This window comes from Mustelus asterias, chromosome 3, assembly GCF_964213995.1.
Source record: "Mustelus asterias chromosome 3, sMusAst1.hap1.1, whole genome shotgun sequence".
Taxonomy (NCBI): Eukaryota; Metazoa; Chordata; class Chondrichthyes; order Carcharhiniformes; family Triakidae; genus Mustelus; species Mustelus asterias.
In genome coordinates, this window is record NC_135803.1 from 126,141,239 (window position 1) to 126,162,055 (window position 20,817).

A 20,817-nucleotide genomic window follows, 5' to 3' on the forward strand; every position below is an offset into this window, starting at 1 on the left:
TGTCTGCCTCTCTCTCTCTCTCTGTCTGCCTCTCTCTCTCTCTCTGTCTGCCTCTCTCTCTCTCTCTGTCTGCCTCTCTCTCTCTCTCTGTCTGCCTCTCTCTCTCTCTCTGTCTGCTTCTCTCTCTCTCTCTGTCTGCCTCTCTCTGTCTCTCTGTCTGCCTCTCTCTCTCTCGCTGTCTGCCTCTCTCTCTCTCTCTGTCTGCCTCTCTCTCTCTCTCTGTCTGCCTCTCTCTCTCTCTCTGTCTGCCACTCTCTCTCTCTCTGTCTGCCTCTCTCTCTCTCTCTCTCTCTGTCTGCCTCTCTCTCTCTCTCTGTCTGCCTCTCTCTCTCTCTCTGTCTGCCTCTCTCTCTCTGTCTGCCTCTCTCTCTCTGTCTCTCTCTCTGCCTCTCTCTCTCTCTCTGCCTCTCTCTCTCTCTGCCTTCTCTCTCTCTCTCTCTCTGCCTCTCTCTCTCTCTCTGTCTGCCCTTCTCTCGCCCTCGCGCCCTGTCTGCCTCGCCCTCGCACCCTGTCTGCCTCGCCCTCGCGCCCTGTCTGCCTCGCCCTCGCGCCCTGTCTGCCTCGCCCTCGCGCCCTGTCTGCCTCGCCCTCGCGCCCTGTCTGCCTCGCCCTCGCGCCCTGTCTGCCTCGCCCTCGCGCCCTGTCTGCCTCGCCCTCGCGCCCTGTCTGCCTCGCCCTCGCGCCCTGTCTGCCTCGCCCTCGCGCCCTGTCTGCCTCGCCCTCGCGCCCTGTCTGCCTCGCCCTCGCGCCCTGTCTGCCTCGCCCTCGCGCCCTGTCTGCCTCGCCCTCGCGCCCTGTCTGCCTCGCCCTCGCGCCCTGTCTGCCTCGCCCTCGCGCCCTGTCTGCCTCGCCCTCGCGCCCTGTCTGCCTCGCCCTCGCGCCCTGTCTGCCTCGCCCTCGCGCCCTGTCTGCCTCGCCCTCGCGCCCTGTCTGCCTCGCCCTCGCGCCCTGTCTGCCTCGCCCTCGCGCCCTGTCTGCCTCGCCCTCGCGCCCTGTCTGCCTCGCCCTCGCGCCCTGTCTGCCTCGCCCTCGCGCCCTGTCTGCCTCGCCCTCGCGCCCTGTCTGCCTCGCCCTCGCCGCCTCGCCCTCGCGCCCTGTCTGCCTCGCCCTCGCGCCCTGGCCGCCTCGCCCTCGCGCCCTGGCCGCCTCGCCCTCCCTCCTCTCTCTCTCCACCCCCCCCCCCCCCACCCACCTCCCTCCTCAAAACTAAAAAGAAATTGCTGAGGTCTCGTCTAACTTACTAACATAGTTTGGTGTTTCTGGTCTGGTCCCTGACAAAATTGGTGGCTTTTCCAGGATTAAAAGGTATAATTCTTTGTTTGGTTTAGGATTATTGAACTCAAAGACAGTGGGTATTGAGTATTGGTGTTTTCTTTTCAGGTGTTGCATTTGTTTAGTTTAAATAGGGAGTGCCTTGTGGGAAAAATAGCCCTCAAAAAGAAAAAGAAAGAGCCTTTGAACTTCGGAAACTGGAACTGAAAAGCGGGTATCAACTTCAACTGACGGAGGCAAAAGTAAAAATTGGCAGTGGTGATGAGCGCAGTGAGGAAGAATGAACCCATCATTGTCAAAGGCCTGGTGGGAATCTGTTTAAATATGTTCAAGCATTGACGAGAAGGATGTACAAGCCTTTTCTTTTCATTTCATTTGAGAAAGTAGCTAAATAAGTAAAATGGTCACAGATCATGCAGGGTATTGTTGATTCAAACAAAGCTGGCAGGTAGAGCAGTAAGGTTTTTCCATCACTATCAGGAGGTATCTATGGATTATGATGAGATAAATAAAGCCATTTTAAGTGCATATGCACTAGTGTCAGAAGCTTACAGACAGAGGTTTAAAAATCTAAAGGAGGGACCAAGTCAAATGTACATACAATTTAAAAGAATCAAAATAACATTGACAGTGGATAAGAGAATTGAAAACCAACCATACATTTGACACTCCGAAGGAAATGGTTAAACTTGGAGAAGATTAACAACTCACTTCCCAAAGTAGAAAACTCAAGTGGGCAAGCAGAGGGTTAAAATTGCGAGATTGGCAGCAGAAATGGCAAATGACTAAGTTAGTTCATGAACTAAGGTTTGATTTTTGACATCCATTTCAATTTGAGGGATAGAAACTGGGGAAAAGAGAAATCCTCAGGTGGTAAAGGCAAAGGTGATCTTGGTGATAGTGAAGATCGTTTATCTCAAGTTAAAAAGGAAACATATGAAAGTGGCAGAGAAATAAAAAGTCTGAAGTTTCATTTTAGTAACTCCAAGTGTAAATGTCCAGTCTACTCGGCCTCTCTTCATAGGATAACCCTCTCATCTAGTGAACCTCCGCTGTACTACCTCCAATGCAAGTATATCCTTAAAATTGGAGACGAAGGTCTGAATTTTTGCTGTGGATAGCATGAGTTGTAAAATTTCCCACCGAGCCACACCTGCTTCAGGAGAAACTCACTCAAATTGGGAGATCTTCATACTGGGTGGAGGGAGTGGCTGAAAGACAAAGTTGGGCACAGATCAGAGGTGGTCACGGGCTGCATTGATAAGCATGGTTTCCAAAACTGATTTCAGGGGGACCAGTCAACAGAAGGAAATGCAGCCATCTACATAAATGAGAACATGTCTATTCCCCAATGAAGGGGCAGGTCCAATAAAATCCACAAAAAAATACTGTATTGATTTAATGGGTTTCACAGGAGCCAACGGTGGCAGTTTAATAATGAATGATTTATAGGTTAGATTGCATGGCTCTCAATTCGCCACAATCATTTAACAGACATAGAGCATGATTGGCCAGCAATGTAAATAAGTCTCCATTTGCAAAATGTTGTACAGGCACTGCATTGCACCTGATCTATGCCCTTGTGAGCTTCTTTAACAATTTGTTCTTGTTTATGACTTGGGAACGGGGGCGGGGGGGTTACTTCTTGGATTCCTTTGGGTAACTTAACCACTATGATACCAGTAGGGGTCTCAGAGTAAAAGTACTTTGGATATCCTTTTGGATTCTCTTTCGTCAGGTCTAAAAGCTGATTCAGTTCCGCATCCTGATTAGCTGCCTTTACTGCCCTAGTTATAATACTAACTGTGGCAGGCCCCTCCCGAGGAGGTGGCATGCAGATCGTGCTTTGCGTCTGTCAGTCTGCGAGACTGTTGTCCTTCGAGTGGATTGAAACAGGTACATGAATAATCTGACAATTACATTTTTCCGTGCGGAAATGGCGAACATCTTCCCATAGTGACTTATGTTTTATAGATTTCCTTATGTGATTAGTGAAACCTGTCTGTTCCCAGAACACCAAGTTCTGGTTGTAGCCTTGTTTGCAGTAGTCACTATCAGTGCAAATTAAAATGGGCCAAATAGAGTCTGCCTGTTCCAAAACGTACTGCAATGCTGCTGCTTCAGCATACCGTGCAGTTCACTGAACAAGGGGTAAAGATCGTAATGCGTCCGGATAAAAGGAATGAGTCTCAGATGACACCTATCACTATCCCCATCCCAGCTGGCCTGTTGGGATGTCCCTTGTTTACCATCGTCATTAATCCATCGTAGTAAATAACCTGATGGTATTCTGAGAGTCGTCGCAAAGGCATTTGTTCAATTCTCTCCTCCGCGTCATCATCTTCCATAACAGGAATGTTCCAAGATCATGTCTGAGGATAAAAATTGAAGAATAAGTGTTGCATCATTCAGGAATAAAGCCCAATCATCATGCCTAATTTAAGAGGCTCTTTTCTTGTTAAATGCCATTCTCAAAACCAATTGCAAATCTACGATTTCTGTACAAATGGAAATGGCGTGTGCCTCTTGAAAGGGTCATGCCTAAATGTAGCATTGTACTCTCATAGTCATGACTCTTTCTTTCTCTATACTGCCTTTCAACATTGAAGAAATGATAAGAATGAAACTGAACAGGAACTGTGTAATTTTCATCATGAAGAACAGCAACTGCTTGGGTGAAATCCGAATATGAATATTGGGTGGAACCTGCAAATTGATGCTTTCTTTACATCATGGCACAATTGCTGCAATTTCAAAAAATCATCTGGGGAAAATATAAATGGGTCTTTTGCTGCCTTGCCCACTGTAGCCATAACAACCCCACCCTGGGTTGCCTGCAGGACGGGGGCCTGAATTTAAATCCAGTTATTACACTGGCTAAGTAGGAGAACAAGATCAGCACAACATAATCTGAAGCTGTTGTCTGAAGTGTTTGGGGCTCCAGTCATCACAGCAAGTTTCGAAACTGTGGCGACTGTGTAAAATCCAGCTAGCTTTATCGCAGTCTGCATGGTCAGAGTGGCCACACATGGCATAGATAGAGTTAATGTTCACACTACCTGAGGGTAAAACCTGAGCTGCAGACTAACAGATGTAGCAACTGCCACTGCTGCAAAATTCGTGAACAGCTTTGCCATGGTTGTCTGGCATAAGGTATAGTGATACAACAACTTGTCTATAATCATCATTGAGATTTCGATTCACGTACTTCATCAGAAGACAACTACCTAATTTGAAATCCGGACCACCATGGGTGTATGGGATATCAAGGCCAGTAATTCTGCCACGAACATCCGAACAATGACGAACAAGACCCATTAATGCGCCAATTGTGCAGGTGTGCACCTAATCATTAAGGAATTATGTGGATTAGGGGCATCGACATGAATGTCCCAAACAATCTGCTGGATCCCTTCCTCCTGGGATCAATAACTAAAGTACCATAGGCCCTCGCAATCCCCCTGTATCAAAATCGTCCACTTAATAAACGACCACTTGATCAAGGATGGGTTTGGAAATAGAGTTATTAGCCCTTACAGAATATGCAGGAAGATCACTCAGTACAAAACATAAGTCAGGTTAAGCCATCATGTCAGGACCTAACTGCAGCTGGGATTTAAAGTGAACTTTAAGGACATTTCCAGCCCCTAATTGTGAAGCATGAGGAGCTGGTGACCTAAGTTACACAGATTTTGATCAAAGACCTGTTGCCTCCACTATCAGTAAGCACTCCTTCCAAACTTATGATGCAAAAATATACATTCATGACCAAGAAACACAAGTATAGGTATCTGTTGGCAGTTAAAAGGAGCATCTAGAGTGCCATCTGAAGTGAAAATTATAAACTGTAGCCCCAGTGGGGGCAACCCTAGATCGGATGCAGTCCCTCAACAATCACTCTCACTTGAGTTCAAAACAGTCACTTAGGGTCTGAGAAAATGAACTACTCCCCCAAGAAAGATGACTATCAACGTTCTTCCAGATAGCCTGTTAAATAATTTATTGGCCGGGTTATAAGTACCCAGATATTATTAGGGTCCAAGGTTGTCTCATCAAAAAAATGCATCTTCTCACTTTTAAGAACCCACCCCTCTTGTATTTCTTAAAGTGCTTACATAAAAACCAGCTATGCAAATAATGATGGTCTAGCCATTTTTTTAAATTAAAAAAAAATCAGTTATGGATATCCATCAGATGTTCAAAGTAATGTTTTAGCTTAAATCCCTGAGTGATTTGATTTGACCATTTGATTCATTATTGTCACATGTACTAGGTTACAGTGAAAAGTATTGTTTCTTGCGTGCTATACAGGCAAAACATACCGTCCATGAAGTTCATAGGGGAAAAGAATAGGGTACGGAATATAGTGTTGCAATTACAGATAGGGTGAAGATAAAGATCAGCTTAAGTATGTGATAGGACCATTCAAAAGTCTGATGACAGCAGGGAAGATGCTATTCTTGAGTCTGTTGTACGTGTTTTCAGACTTTTCAATTTTCTGAGAAACAGGATACCCAGTCCCCTGATAACCGGAGAAAGGGCAGCACGGTAGCACAGTGGTTAGCACTGCTGCTTCACAGCTCCAGGGTCCCGGGTTCGATTCCTGGCTCGGGTCACTGTCTGTGTGGAGTTTGCACATTCTCCTCGTGTCTGTGTGGGTTTCCTCCGGGTGCTCCGGTTTCCTCCCACAGTCCAAAGATGTGCGGGTTAGGTTGATTGGCCAGGTTAAAAATTGCCCCTTAGAATCCTGAGATGCGTAGGTTAGAGGGCTTAGCGGGTAAATGTGTGGGGGTAGGGCCTGGGTGAGATTGTGGTCGGTGCAGACTCGATGGGCCGAATGGCCTCCTTCTGCACTGTGGGGTTTCTATGATTGGAGGGTCCAAAATACATTGGAAACCTTTGTACAATACCACTGATTTTCTTGAGGTAAACTTGTATGTTTATATCTTTCTAAAACAAGGTTACATCATTTTTAGCAGCTATAGGCGCAACCTGCTTCTTTAAAACTCTTCCTTTTGGTTGGCTCCTAAAATTCACTATTGATAATGATGATAGTACTAGGCTGTACCATCATTAATCTTCCCAGAAATTCCTTTACTGGTGAATAAGGCAATTAAGTTGTTCTCTATTGCCAAAAGGAAAAAGACCCTTCTGATGAATGGTATGGTTGAGGTAACGGCTAGTTCCAGTTAAGACTACTGCTGGCCATTCTGTATATGAAAGCTTCTGGATAAAACCAGCCATCTGTGAGCCTGTATCCATTTTCTCAATTTTAAAATATCCTAAATGCATATGAATTCTACCTGCTTATTCCGTCTTTTCAGTTGTACCCCACTTTTGACCTGCATATGCTTTTTTCTTAAGTTTGATGCTTTCCTTAACTACTTTTATCAACCATGGAAGGTGGATCCCCCCGTAGAACTTTTCTTTATGGTAGAAATATATTTATTCTGAAATGTCTCCTTAATGTCAGCCACTGCTTCTCTATTGATCTGTCTTCTAGTCTAGTATCCCAATCCACTTCAGCTACCGGATCCCACATAGTTGCCCTTTTAAGTTTCAAATATTATTCTCTGACCCACCCTTTTCCCTTTGTAACTGGATGTAAAATTCAATCGTATTGTGTTTGCTGCTCCCAAGGGATGTCTTCACTCTCGGATCATTTATTAATCATGTCACATTACACAATACCAAGTGTAATATAACCTGCTCTCTGGTTGGTTCCAAAACATGCTTATCATAGAATCCTTAGGCGCAGAAGAGGCCACTCGGCTCATCAGGTCTGCACCGACTCTCTGATGAACATCTTACCCAGGCCCTGTCCCCATAACCCCACGCATTTACCTCGCTAACCCCCTCTAACCTACACATCTTGGGGCAATTTCGCATGGCCAATCAAAGAACAAAGAAAATTACAGCACAGGAACAGGCCCTTCAACCCTCCAAGCCAATTAACCTGCACATCTTTAGTGCTGCTCTAAGAAACAATCTTGAAAGCACTCTATGAACTCATCCAGGCTACTACTGCTAATCTGATTTTTCTGGTTTATATGTAGGTTAAAATCACCCAGGATTATTGCTCTCCCCTTATCACATGCACCCAATATTTCTTGTATATTTTATCCTAAATTGTGGTTACCAGTAGATCACTCCCACGAGTGACTTCTTTCCTCTGCACTTTCTCATCCTCACCCAAACTGATTTCCTAAACCAAGGTTATCTCTGACTGCTGCACCAATGCCATCCCTAATCAACAGAGCTACCCCTCCACTTTTACCCAACTTCTTATTTTTCTTGAATGCCATATACCCCTCAATATTCAGGATCCAATCCTCATCATCCTGCAGCCACATCTACGTAATGGCTATCAGATCTTATTTCTTTACTTCAATATGCACCATCAATTCACTTACTTTGTTATGGATGCTATGTGCATTCAGATACACACAGCCTTTAGTTTTGTCTTTCGCAAATCTTTGTAACATCTAGTGTTGACTGTTGGTGTATTCTTAGGATTTTTCTCTCTGTCCCTTACTGCCATTCTCTGATCCTCATTTTCCATATTATCATTTTGCTTTCCTGCCTTGACTCTACCCTTGGTTTGCTACATCTACCAAAGTTTGAACTCTCACATCCATCTTAGTTAAAACCCACTCTACTTTCCTAATTATGTGGCTTGCTGGAGGTTCTGTACAGTTAAACGAAGTGAAAGCTAGCAGTCTAAGGACCTAGATCATAGCCACGCCCAATTGCAAAGCAGAACTCAATCAGAAGAATCAAGCTGTGTGCAAAAAGCCGAAGAAGTGTGTCTATGTAAGACTCCATAATTTCTACTCTAACCTAGAAGAACAGTTCCCTAAAAACAGGCTACAGATCTTATTTGGTAATTATTTACCAGATCTGGCTCATACTGTTAAAACCTATGGGATGTTGTTGTGGGAAAGGTGTATTCTTGGAGTTTAGGAAAGCAGGTAGATTTGAATTAGGGGGTGATTTAAGTATATTGTCTGGGTAACCATTATTGTAGTTAATTAGAAATGTTGTTCTTTCGTGTTGCCTTTCTTGTGTATTTTCAAGTTTAATAAACGTTTTTGTTATTTGAATGATTTACTCAATAGCCTTCATCACTTATATTTTTTCCCAAATTGCAAAAATACATAGTTCAGAACCAGTGTTCCAAGTATGCTTCTGGGATTTTGGATGTCCTGCTACTGAACATCAACGGGGTTCATAACAGTTCATAGGACATCTCCAAGACTTGCCTCTCTGCCTGAGTGAGGAGGAGGAGGTTTGGAATCCCGCCACAAATTTGTCCTCATTCCTATACATTGAGTCCTCTACTCCTGTAAGGATAAAAATACTTTCATTTGTCCCCCTCTATGTGCCAGTACATTGCAGCCTCCCTTGCCAAAGATGCAGACCTCAGCGCAGGCCTCCATCATCATGTTAGGTAGCCTCCTCTTGTTGTCCCATGGCAGCAGGATGTGGCATCGGTCAGTAACTCCAGCAATACTCTCAGACACTCATTGGGAAAAATGAATAACAGCCTGGCTCAAAGCATTTCTGTCACACCTGGCATGGGCTCTGGGTACTGATGACATTTTGAGACAGTGACAGCAGCATAACTGAAGAAATGTGTCCAAAAACTTGACTTTTAAGCAGCTCCTTAAGGCACCTGAGCGCAGATTTCCAGTTTTCAGGGAGCTACATTTAAACCCCCTTCTGGCCCACTTCCCATCCCATTGGCAGCATCGAGCCTGTCTCAGTGTGCTTTTCACACTGGCTGGCAGTTAATTGGCCCTCAGCGTGAAGTTGCTGTCGGGAGCGGATTTCACATTTGCTTCCGATCCCACCAATCGTGCTTGCCCAACAGACTGAAAATTCAGGTTTATATTCTGAGTTTTGCATGCACAGGTGGGTTGAGTATAGTCAGTACTCTGTCTATTGTGAACAGCTGTTTGATATGATCTGCCGCCATTCATTGGAACATATTGCCCACATACCTGGCATTGCACCGGATCTGAAACTCGTATGCCACTTTACTCATTTGTGAGGCAGGCAAAGCTTCTTGTTGTCTTGACAGCAGCATCCTGTTAATGGATTCACCTTTTGAAACAGAGTAATCCAACAAGCTCCCTTTCCTCAATGTGCAAGTTGAGAAATCTGCTCATAGGTTCTTTACTACTATATACTGCAAGTCTATCTTCAGTGGTCTATAATAGTGTTTGGATTCCGACAGCTCCATGTGCTGGAAGATTAACCTTGCCAGCAATCTCCTATTTAGAGCCCAGCCATTTACTCACCGATCAAGCTTGACACCAGAAATAGGGGCCATCGAAACTACTATCCTGATGGTAATGGAATGTAAACAAAGGGAAAACAAATGTTTCGACCCACTTGAAGTCCAATAATTTCACCCATTTGAAGTGGCCTAGAAGCATTTTCCTTCCACGACAGATCATAAGTATTATCATTTTGGACTCCTCACGCAGTAGTGCCTTTGCCACTTTGCATTATAATGTATACATGATTCCTCATTCCAAATAATTTTCAGAACTTCTCGTCTTTGGCCACTAATTTCCAACCTTTTTATCTTGTGCCACTCGGGAGGTAGATTTTAAGGAACATCTCAAAGGAGCAAAGAGAGGGAAGAGAGGAAGGTAGAGAGGAGGGGGGGGGGGAGCTGCATAGCTTAGAACACATGACCTCCAATGATGGAGTGATTAAAATTAAGCATGTGTTTGTGTGGTGTGATCCTGCTCTGATTTTTCTGATGATTCTGTTCTACATATTTGGTCCAGCAATTTTCATTTTAAATGTCGATCTTCCTACTGAATCTGGTTTTAGTATGACAGGACTTAATTTGGATCAAATGTGAGATTTTTGTGCTGAGAAATTATCCTGACTGTGTTTTACTGCTTGAGGTATATATTTTATATATTTTATGTAGTTTTAATGGCGAGACCAGCATTTGTTGGCCATCCCAAATTGTCCTCGATGAGGTGATGATGAGCCACCTTCTTGAACCTCCACAGTCCATGTGATGTAAGCACACTCTGATGTTAGGAAGGCAGATCACAGATGTTGACCTAGTGATAGTGAAGGCAACATAAATCCAAGCAAGGAGGATGGGGGGACTTGCAGTATTCCCATTCATCTGCTGCCCATGGCCTTCTAGGTTTTGAAGGTTGCAGGTTTGGAAGGTGCTGTCAAAGCAGGCTTCACAAGTTGCTGTAGTGCATCTTGTATGTGGTACACACAGCTGTCATGTGCATCAGTCATGGATGGAGTGAATATGAGAGGTGGTGGATGAGGTGCCATGGTGAGCAGCACGGTGGCACAGTGATTAGCACTGCTGCCTCACAGCGCCAGGGACCCGGGTTCAATTCTGGCCTCAGGTCACTGTCTGTGTGGAGTTTGCACATTATCCCCGTGTCTACGTGGATTTCCTCCTGGTGCTCTGGTTTCCTCCCACAATCCAAAGATGTGCAGGTTAGGTTGATTGGCCATGCTAAATTGCCCCTTAGTGTCAGGGGGACTAGGGTAAATATGTAGGGTTATGGGAATAGGGCCTGGGTGGGATTGTGTTCGGCGCAGACTTAATGGGTCATATGGCCTCGTTCTGTACTGTAGGGATTCTATGAAGTCGATTATTTTGCCCTGGATAGTGTTCAGCCTCTTGTGTGCTGCTGGGGCTGCACTTATCCAGGCAAGTGGAGAGTATTCCAAAACACTCCTGACTTGCATCTTGGAGCTAGTGGACAGAGGTGAATTACTTGCTGCAGAATTCCCAGCCTCCGACCTGCTCTTGTAATAACAGTATTTATGTGGTGAGTCCAGTTTGGTTTCTGGTCAATGGAAGCCCTAGGATTTTGGTTGTGGGGTAATCAGCAATGACACTGCCATTGAATATAAAAGGGAGATGGTTAGATTGGCTCTAGTTGCAGGTGGTCATTGTCTGGCACTTATATAACATGAATGTTACTCGCCATTTATCAGCCCAAACCTGAAAGCTGTCCAGGTCTTATTGCATATGAACACAGACTGCTTCAGGTTCTGAGGAGTCATAAATGGTGCTGAATATTGCAGAATCATCAGTGAGCATCTCCATCTCTGACATTATGATGGAGGAAAGGTCATTGATGAAGCAGCTGAAGATGGTTGGGCCTGAGGAACTTGTGCAGTGATGTCCTGGGGCTGAGATGATTGACCTCCAACAGCTCGAACATCTTCCTTTGTGCCAGATATAACTCAAACCTATGGAAAGTTTTCCTTATGATTCCCATTGACTTCAGTTTTGCTGGGGTCCTTAATGCCACATTTGGTGAAATATGGCCTTGATGCCAAGGGCACTCACTCACTCTAAGCTAAATACTAATGGTGGTTTGTGCAAGTGTTTTCAAGGGACCTTAATCTATCCAAATACAGTGAAGAACTGGAAACTAATTCAGTCCTGACAGTGGAGGAAATGTATGTTCACATTTCCTTCACAGAATCAGCCTTCTATGAAATACTTCTCACTTAAGTTATCCACTTGACACATTTACTTCATAAAGAAACAATGAGTTCACAGTAATTTGCAATAATTTTTATCTGAAAAGATGCTTCTGACACTGGGGGTGGCATAGCAGGATTTTTTTCTAATTTAAGTGCATATTAGCCAAAGGAATAAGGAACAAATGAAAAACTCATCGCACATTGAGAAACTGATGAGTAATTTGTGAATAAACACGAACAATTTTACTATCAGCAATTAGTTTCTCTTTAATTTCAGTGCCTTGAATGGGTAGTAATTACCTCACATATAGCAGGGAACTACAGACAGAAAACAATTAACAACATTATTTATCTCATCCTTCTCTTTGTAAGTTAAACCTAAAGATGAGAATGAAGTTTTCTCAGAAGAACGTAGAATCGAACAGCCACATCCCCCACAGGAACCAACTTCTGACAGGAATAATCGTAGAAAGTTACGTTTACGGATTAGTGGCATGGAAAGAAATGGCTCGATCAGTGGTAATACTATTAATTCTCTAGGTTTGCTGTAGTTTTCCCATTTTATACCTAGAAATGCAAGATTAAATAGTCAAGGGCACTTTATACAAATGATGTACATTGATACCTTTGCTAAGCTAAAAATTAGAAGTGCTCCCAATGTTTTGCAGCTAACTATGTAATTGCAACTTTTAAGATTTCAGAAATTCTCCAAACTGCAAAATACTGTGTTCTTAAAAAATCCTTTCACGTATTAATGGTGTTTATGTTTTGTTTGAGTGAAAAAAATTCTGCTAACTTTTTGAGTTTATGCATTTCTGCATTAACATTCAAATCATAAGCAAAATTTGCTCAAAGTCTGTGAAATATGGCACATGGTTATGTTTAAACCTCAAAGTAATGGTTCTTCATTCATTATCTTCCACAAATGTTGCTGAAGTAGGTATTTGATCTCAGTAAATGCAAGGAACACTCATCTCTAAATACATTTTCTCATGTATCATATGAAAGTATTGAATGTCATAACTCTTGGCTGTTTTTAGCCATTTATGGCATAGATGACATTCAGTGAGAAAGCATTCTGAAATTATTATTAAGGATCAAATTCAAACACTGCAATAATAAACACATCTGGTTTGAAATATCTACCAACAACAGGACAGAATAGCATGGTTGGTTAACGTAATTCCTTACTTCTGGACTTGAATAGGAATTCAGCACAGCCTGATGTTTTATCTGGCTTGTGACTTTGTGCCCTAAATAAACTGCCTTTGAGTGCTTTCAATGCAGTTTTTAAGTTGCACAACACAAAACTGTCTAATTTCAGCAAGCAGCTGGCTCAGGCACATTGTGATGAATGAAGTGCTTTTGTGTTGGAAATGATTATGGGAATGAATACACATCAGGTTTGAAATGTTGTGCAATCTCTGCCATCAGCGGTTATGGCATTCTGCAAGTAAACATTTTCATAAACACTAAACTTGCACGTCTCCTCAGCAATGATATTCTTGACACAAAAGGTGGCCCTAGCATCATCTTTCAACTGATATTTGTGAATTGAAATTGAATCCCTCAACAGCCACCAAATTGAATTTGGAGGTTACAATTGGGAAGGGGAGGGAAAATGGAAGAATTTTCAATTTGAAGGTCCATAACGTCTGTACTTCTCCAGTGAAAACAGAAAATACTAGGGACACGCAATAGGTTAGGTGGCATCTGTGGAGAGATGAGTAGGTTTGACGCTTCAACTCAACAGTCATCAAAACTGCTTTCATTTGAAATCTTAAATCTGCTGCCTGATTTGCTGAGTGCCTGTAGCATTTTCTGTTTTGGGAGGTGATTCCAGTACCTGGACCATTGTGCTTCAGTCAAAAAAACTTTAGGATTAGTCCATTCCAGCCTAAATTTTAGTGGCAAGCTAAGTTAATTATCAACAAGCAACCCCTGTGGCACTAAAAATGAACATTACGAGTGTGATACCTCATTCCTTCAGCTTTTAATTATTGTTAGAGACAACATTTTTTGTTAAAGTAAATGCATTTTTGTTTTTAATATTTTCTTGCAGTCTCTTTTACGCCTCATTTAAGAATTAAGATGAGGACGAATTTCTTCAATCAGAAGGTGCTGAATCTTTGGAATTCTCTACCCCAAAAGACTCAGTGTTAAATATGTTAAAGATCAAGATCAATAAATTTCTGGAGACATCAAGTGATATGGGGGTAGTGTGGGAAAGTGACATTGAGGTTGATGATCAGTTATGGTCTAAATGAATGGGAGAACAAGCTCAATGGGCCAAATAGCTTACTCCTGCTCTTCTGTTCTTAATCCACTCTTTCTCTCCCTCTTGTTTAAGTTTCCGTACCTGATTTAATATTACATTCATTATTCTAGCTAACACTTCCTGTTAAGAGTCTGTGCTCCTCATTAACAATTCTTCAATCTGATTGGTTAAACTTGATTCCCCTGTTGATATAAAGCCCACATCCCCAGTAGAAGGCACTGTACTTTTTAACAGTTGACCAAAAACAACTGGTCATGCAAAAACTCAGAGGAAATCATCGGGCCATTGCAAGTCAAACTTATAGTTGGGATTGTTTCTTTGTTCAGATCTAAATCCTGCCTATTAATGACTGGTCTGCCAGTGAAGCTTTAAAGCTGAGAGAAAATTTCACAAAATGTAACAACAGAGAGCAAAATCTTCTGTAAGGAAATAAAGAGGAAGTGAGTAGCAAAAGTGAATGTTGGTCCCTTGGAAGATTGAGACTGATGAATTAATAGTGGGAAACACAGAATGGCCAAGACACTAAATCAATATTTTGTCTCAGTTTTCATGACAGAGGACATAAATATCATCCCAGTAGTAACAGAAAATGCAGAGGTTATGGAAAGGGAGGAACTTAGAACTATCCTCATCACTAGGGAAAAAGTACTGAGCAAACTATTGGGATTGAAGGCAGGCAAGTCCCCCGGGCATGAAGGAAGTGGTTTTGGAGATAGTGGATCCGTTGGTCATTATATTCCAAAATTTCCTGGATGTTGGAATAGTTCCAGTTGATTGGAAAATGGGCGAATATAACATTCTTATTCAAAACGAGAGAAGGCAAAATGTTGGAAACTACAAGCTAATTATTTTAACATCTGTCATTGGGGAATTGTTAGAATCAATTATTAAGGAAGTAATAACAGGATATTTAGAAAGTCAAAGTGCAATCGTCAGAGTCAGCATGGTTTCATGAAGGGTGTCGTTGTGCATGAATTGCAGAAAACTAGTATGCAGGTACAACAGGTAATAAGGAAGCCAAATGCAATCTTGGCGTTTATTGCTAAAGGAATAGAAGATAAAAGTAGTCCAGTGTTGCTGCTACTGTCCAAAGCACTAATGAAACCACACTTAGAATATTGTGTAGTTTTAGTCCCCTTACTTTGAGGAGAGATGTAATTGTATTGGAGGCAATTCAGGGGAGGTTCACTTGATTGATTCCAAAGGTGAGGGGCTTGTCTTATGAGACGAGTTTGGATAATTTAGGCCTATACTCCCTGGAGTTTAGAAGAACATGAGGAGATCTAATTGAGGTAGATGTGAAGAGGATATTTCCTCTTGTAGGACAATAAAGGTAGTTTTAGTGTAAGGGGTGGCAGATTTAAAACCGAGATGAGGAGAAATTACTTTCCTCAAAGGGTAGTGAGTCTGTGGAATTAACTACCCCAGAACATGGTGGATCATAGAAACCCTACAGTACAGAAAGAGGCCATTCCGCCCATCGAGTCTGCACCGACCACAATCCCACCCAGGCCCCACCCCCACATCCCTACATATTTTACCCACTAATCCCTCTAATCTACGCATCCCAGTACACTAAGGGGCAATTTCAGCATGGCCAATCAACCTAACCCGCACATCTTTGGACTGTGGGAGGAAACCGGAGCACCCGGAGGAAACCCACGCAGACACGAGGAGAATGTGCAAACTCCTGGGATATGCTGGGATATTGAGTAAATTTAAGGACGAGGTGGACAAATGTTCAATTAATAAGGGTTTGAAGGGCTGTGGTGAACATGCAGGAAAGTGGAGTTGACACAGCGATGAGATCAGCCATGATTGTATTAAGTGGCGGAGCAGGCTTGGGGGGCTAAATTGCCTCCTACTCCTAGTTTTTATGTTCTTCTATCTCAAGTAAAATGAAGGGAGATGGGGTGGTTTTTACGGGTAGGGATGAATTGACTATCTGCGACCCTCCCCCCACCTTCCCCGACACTGGAAAATCCATTGACGCGGTGACGGCCAGAAACCCGGTGAACAGAAGGAGAAAGCAGTAAAACTTGGGAAATGACTGCTAAAATAGAACTCCAGTTCAGACCAGTTCCAGTAATTTCCAAGTTTAACTTGATTTTCCTTATGGCCCGCAGTGATAAAACACCAAGAGCAGCCATTGGTTCAGAGTGTGACTTTCATCTTTGGGAGAAAGTCACGCTCTAGAAAGCTGCTCGTCAATCTGATTGTTCAGCAGCTCATTCGTCCCAGCAGTAATACTGACCATTGTAGGGACTACAAGCAGTCCCCAATGAAGAAACCGTTGTTGGACAATGAAGAAATGTTGGACCGTAACCTCTGGTAAGTCAGAGATTTTGGTTAGGACATAAGGGTGGTGGAGGAGAGTCTGGTTTAGAGGCCGGGGTTACGATACTGGGGGGAATTTGCAGAGAGAACCCCCAAAAGTAAATAACCTCCTTCATGCCCACAAACAGCCCATGCAGTGAAAGCTATTGAACTGCTTGCCTTCCCCTTGCATTTCCCAGCCAGATGGAAAATTGCAACAGAGGCAGAATGAGGCCCTCAAGTGACCATTAATTAGTCGGCTCTCTGATGCTTTGCCCACCCATCCTAATATGGGAGACAGGTCCTGGGCGAATGGGAAGATGGTGAGCAAGCCACCTTTTCCTTTACATACACGTCCCTGCCTTCACATACACCAGCAGGGAACCTTAAAATTCATCCATGTTTAGAACATAGAACAGTACAGCACAGAACAGGCCCTTCGGCCCACGATGTTGTGCCGAGCTTTATCTGAAACCAAGATCAAGCTATCCCACTCCCTATCATCCTGGTGTGCTCCATGCGCCTATCCAATAACCGCTTAAATGTTCCTAAAGTGTCTGACTCCACTATCACTGCAGGCAGTCCATTCCACACCCCAACCACTCTCTGCGTAAAGAACCTACCTCTGATATCCTTCCTATATCTCCCACCATGAACCCTATAGTTATGCCCCCTTGTAATAGCTCCATCCACCCGAGGAAATAGTCTTTGAACGTTCACTCTATCTATCCCCTTCATCATTTTATAAACTTCTATTAAGTCTCCCCTCAGCCTCCTCCGCTCCAGAGAGAACAGCCCTAGCTCCCTCAACCTTTCCTCATAAGACCTACCCTCCAAACCAGGCAGCATCCTGGTAAATCTCCTCTGCACTCTTTCCAGCACTTCCACATCCTTCTTATAGTGAGGTGACCAGAACTGCACACAGTATTCCAAATGTGGTCTCACTAAGGTCCTGTACAGTTGCAGCATAACCCCACAGCTCTTAAACTCCAACCCCCTGTTAATAAAAGCTAACACACTATAGGCCTTCTTCACAGCTCTATCCACTTGAGTGGCAACCTTTAGAGATCTGTGGATATGGACCCCAAGATCTCTCTGTTCCTCCACAGTCTTCAGAACCCTACCTTTGACCCTGTAATCCACATTTAAATTAGTCCTACCAAAATGAATCACCTCACATTTATCAGGGTTAAACTCCATTTGCCATTTTTCAGCCCAGCTTTGCATCCTATCTATGTCTCTTTGCAGCCTACAACAGCCCTCCACCTCATCCACTACTCCACCAATCTTGGTGTCATCAGCAAATTTACTGATCCACCCTTCAGCCCCCTCCTCTAAGTCATTAATAAAAATCACAAAGAGCAGAGGACCAAGCACTGATCCCTGTGGCACTCCGCTAGCAACCTGCCTCCAGTCTGAAAATTTTCCATACACCACCACCCTCTGTCTTCGATCAGATATGATGTGGAGATGCCGGCGTTGGACTGGGGTAAGCACAGTAAGAAGTCTCGCAACACCAGGTTAAAGTCCAACAGGTTTATTTGGTAGCAAATACCATAAGCTTTCGGAGCAGAGCTGACGAAGGAGCTCTGCTCCGAAAGCTTAGGGTATTTGCTACCAAATAAACCTGTTGGACTTTAACCTGGTGTTGTGAGACTTCTTACTTCGATCAGATAGCCAGTTACTTATCCAATCGGCCAACTTTTCCTCTATCCCACACCTCCTTACTTTCATCATAAGCCGACCAGTATCAAAGGCCTTACTAAAATCCATGTATATGACATCAACTGCCCTACCTTCATCAACACACTTAGTTACCTCCTCAAAAAATTCTATCAAATTTGTGAGGCATGACTTGCCCTTCATGAATCCGTGCTGACTATCCCGATTAATCTGCATCCTTCTAAATGGTCGTAAATCCCATCCCTAAGGACCTTTTCCATCAGTTTAGATCAGTACTTTTATTTTAGAAGAAAGTACATTCGTCTTCTAACCTCAAATAGAAGTTGTCAGCTTTGACTCAGTAGTAGCACGCTTGATTCTGAATCAGAATGCTGTAGCATCAAACCACACTACAGAAATTCGAACACAATCCAAGCTAATACTTAAGTCTATCAGAGGTTCCATCTTTCAAATGAGGCATTAAACTACACTGGGATGATCTTCAGGCTCGTCATGCTGGTTGATCAGTGTGAGAGGTGAAAAACCGGCCCCATTTTGATGGCTTAATCAGCCTCACACCCAGAAAGGGTCTGAGGCTGATTTAAATATTTGTAACTTCATTTTAATATTATTAGTGAGTTCCAGACACAATCGTATGGGCTCACCTATCTTAACCTCGCCAGTGGAGGTCCTCACCAGCAAGGATCGCGTATGGTCCTCACCAACAGGGACCTGATGTGATGGCTTCGCCAGGAGGACTGGTGGCCATTGGAGTCCTCTGGGTGGTAGGGGGTAGGGGCAGGAGTGCCAGCCTGGCACCCTGGCAGTGCCCAGCAGGCAAAAGGAATGTTTTTTTTCATTCGTGGGACGTGGGTGTCGCTGGCTGGCCAGTATTTATTGCCCATCTGTAGTTGCCCTTGAGAAGGTGATGGTGAGCTGCCTTCTTGAATCGCTGCAGTCCATGTTCTGTGGATTGACCCATAATGCTGTTAGGGAGGGAATTCCAGGATTTTAACCCAGCAACTGTGAAGGAATGGCGATATATTTCCAAGTCAGGATGGTGAGTCACTTGGAGGGGAACCTGCAGGTGGTGGTGTTCTCATGTATCTGCTGCCTTTGTCCTTTGAGATGGAAGTGGTCGTGGCTTTGGATGGTGTTGTCTAAGAATCTTTGGTGAATTGCTGCAGTGCATCTTGTAGATAGTACACACTGCTGCGACTGAGCATCGGTGGTGGAGGGAGTGGATGTGCTGTGGTGCCAATAAAGTGGGCTGCTTTGTCCTGGATGGTGTCAAGCTTCTTGAGTGTTGTTGGAGCTGCACCCACCCAGGCAAGTGGGGAGTATTTCATCTCACTCCTGACTTGTGCGTTATAGATGATGGATAGGTTTTGGGGAGTCAGGAGGTGAGTTACTCGCTGCAGTATTCCTGCCTCTGACCTGCTCCGGTAGTCAGTGTTTGTGTGATGAATCCAGTTGAGTTTCTGGTCGATGGTAACTCGAAGAATGTTGATCGTGGGAGATTGAGTGTGGTAACACTATTGAATGGCAGTGCCAGATCTCTGTGTACATGGTGCACTGAGAGATTGGGGCACATGTGCAATAGCACCCCTATAGCTCAGTAGCCAGCTTCCTGGCTCCACCCACTCCCCCTACTGGTGAGAATCACATTTGGTGCCGTACGATTACGTCCCGAAATTCGCCCAGAAAATGGGTGCGATACTCTCCTGTTTTCATGCTCGTTTGGCACTTAGAATGTTTTTGGTAAGATTGTGATTGGAGTGTCTCTTATTGGTGATGGTCATTGCCTGGCGCTTGTGTGGTGTGAATGCTACTTGCCACTTGTCAGCCCAAGCCTGGATATTCTCCAGATCTTGCTGCATTTGAACGTGGACTGCTTCAGTATCTGAGGAGTTGCGAATGGTGCTCAACATTGTGTAATCGGCGGCGAACATCCCTACTTCTGACCTTATGACGGAGGGATGGTCATTGATGAAGCAGCTGAAGATTGTTCGGCCGAGGACACTACCCTGAGGGACAACTGAAGACATGTCCTGGAGCTGTGATGACTGACCCTCCACAACCACAACCATCTTCCTACGTACCAGGTATGACTCCAACCAGTGGAATGTTTGCACCCGACACCCATTGATTCTAGTTTTGCTCGGCTCCTTTATGCCACACTCGGTTGAATGCGGCCTTGATGTTGAGGGCTGTCACTCTCATCTCTGGAATTCCGCTCTTTTGTCCATGTTTGAACCAAGACTGTAATGCGGCCAGGAGCTGAGTGACCCTGGTGAAATCCAAACTGGGCGTCACTGAGCAGGTTATTGCTGAGCAGGTGCTGCTTGATAGTACTGTTGATGACCCCTTCCATCACTTTACTGATGGAGAGTAGACTGGGCGGTAATTGGCTGGGTTGGATTTGTCCTGTTTTTTGTGTATATGACATACCTGAGCAATTTTGCACATTGTTGGGTAGATGCCAGTGTTGTAACTGTACTGGAAGAGTTTGGCTAGGGGAGTGGCAAGTTCTGGAGCACAAGTCTTCAGTACTATTGCCAGGATGTTATCAGGGCCTATTGCCTTTGCAGTATCCAGTGCCTCCAACCGTTTCTTGATATCACATGAAGTGAATCAAATTGGCTGGAGACTGGCATCAGAGATGCTGGGGACCACTAGAGGAGGCCGAGATCGGTCTCCACTCGGTGCTTCTGGCTGAAGATTGCTGTGAATACTTCAGCCTTATCTTTTGCACTGATGTGCGGGGCTCCTCCATCATTGAGGATGGGGAT

General features: G+C 44.1%; 1 protein-coding gene across 1 annotated transcript in view; it reads left to right on the forward strand.

Annotated features, from left to right (window-relative positions):
- cfap20dc (CFAP20 domain containing) overlaps positions 1-20,817 on the forward strand; it is a 284,000-nt gene that overhangs the window by 177,806 nt on the left and 85,377 nt on the right. Inside the window, exons 9-10 of the mRNA XM_078210156.1 lie at positions 1,407-1,542; positions 16,174-16,378. Coding sequence (XP_078066282.1) covers positions 1,407-1,542; positions 16,174-16,378 — 341 coding nt within the window. The remainder of the gene's footprint in view (positions 1-1,406; positions 1,543-16,173; positions 16,379-20,817) is intronic.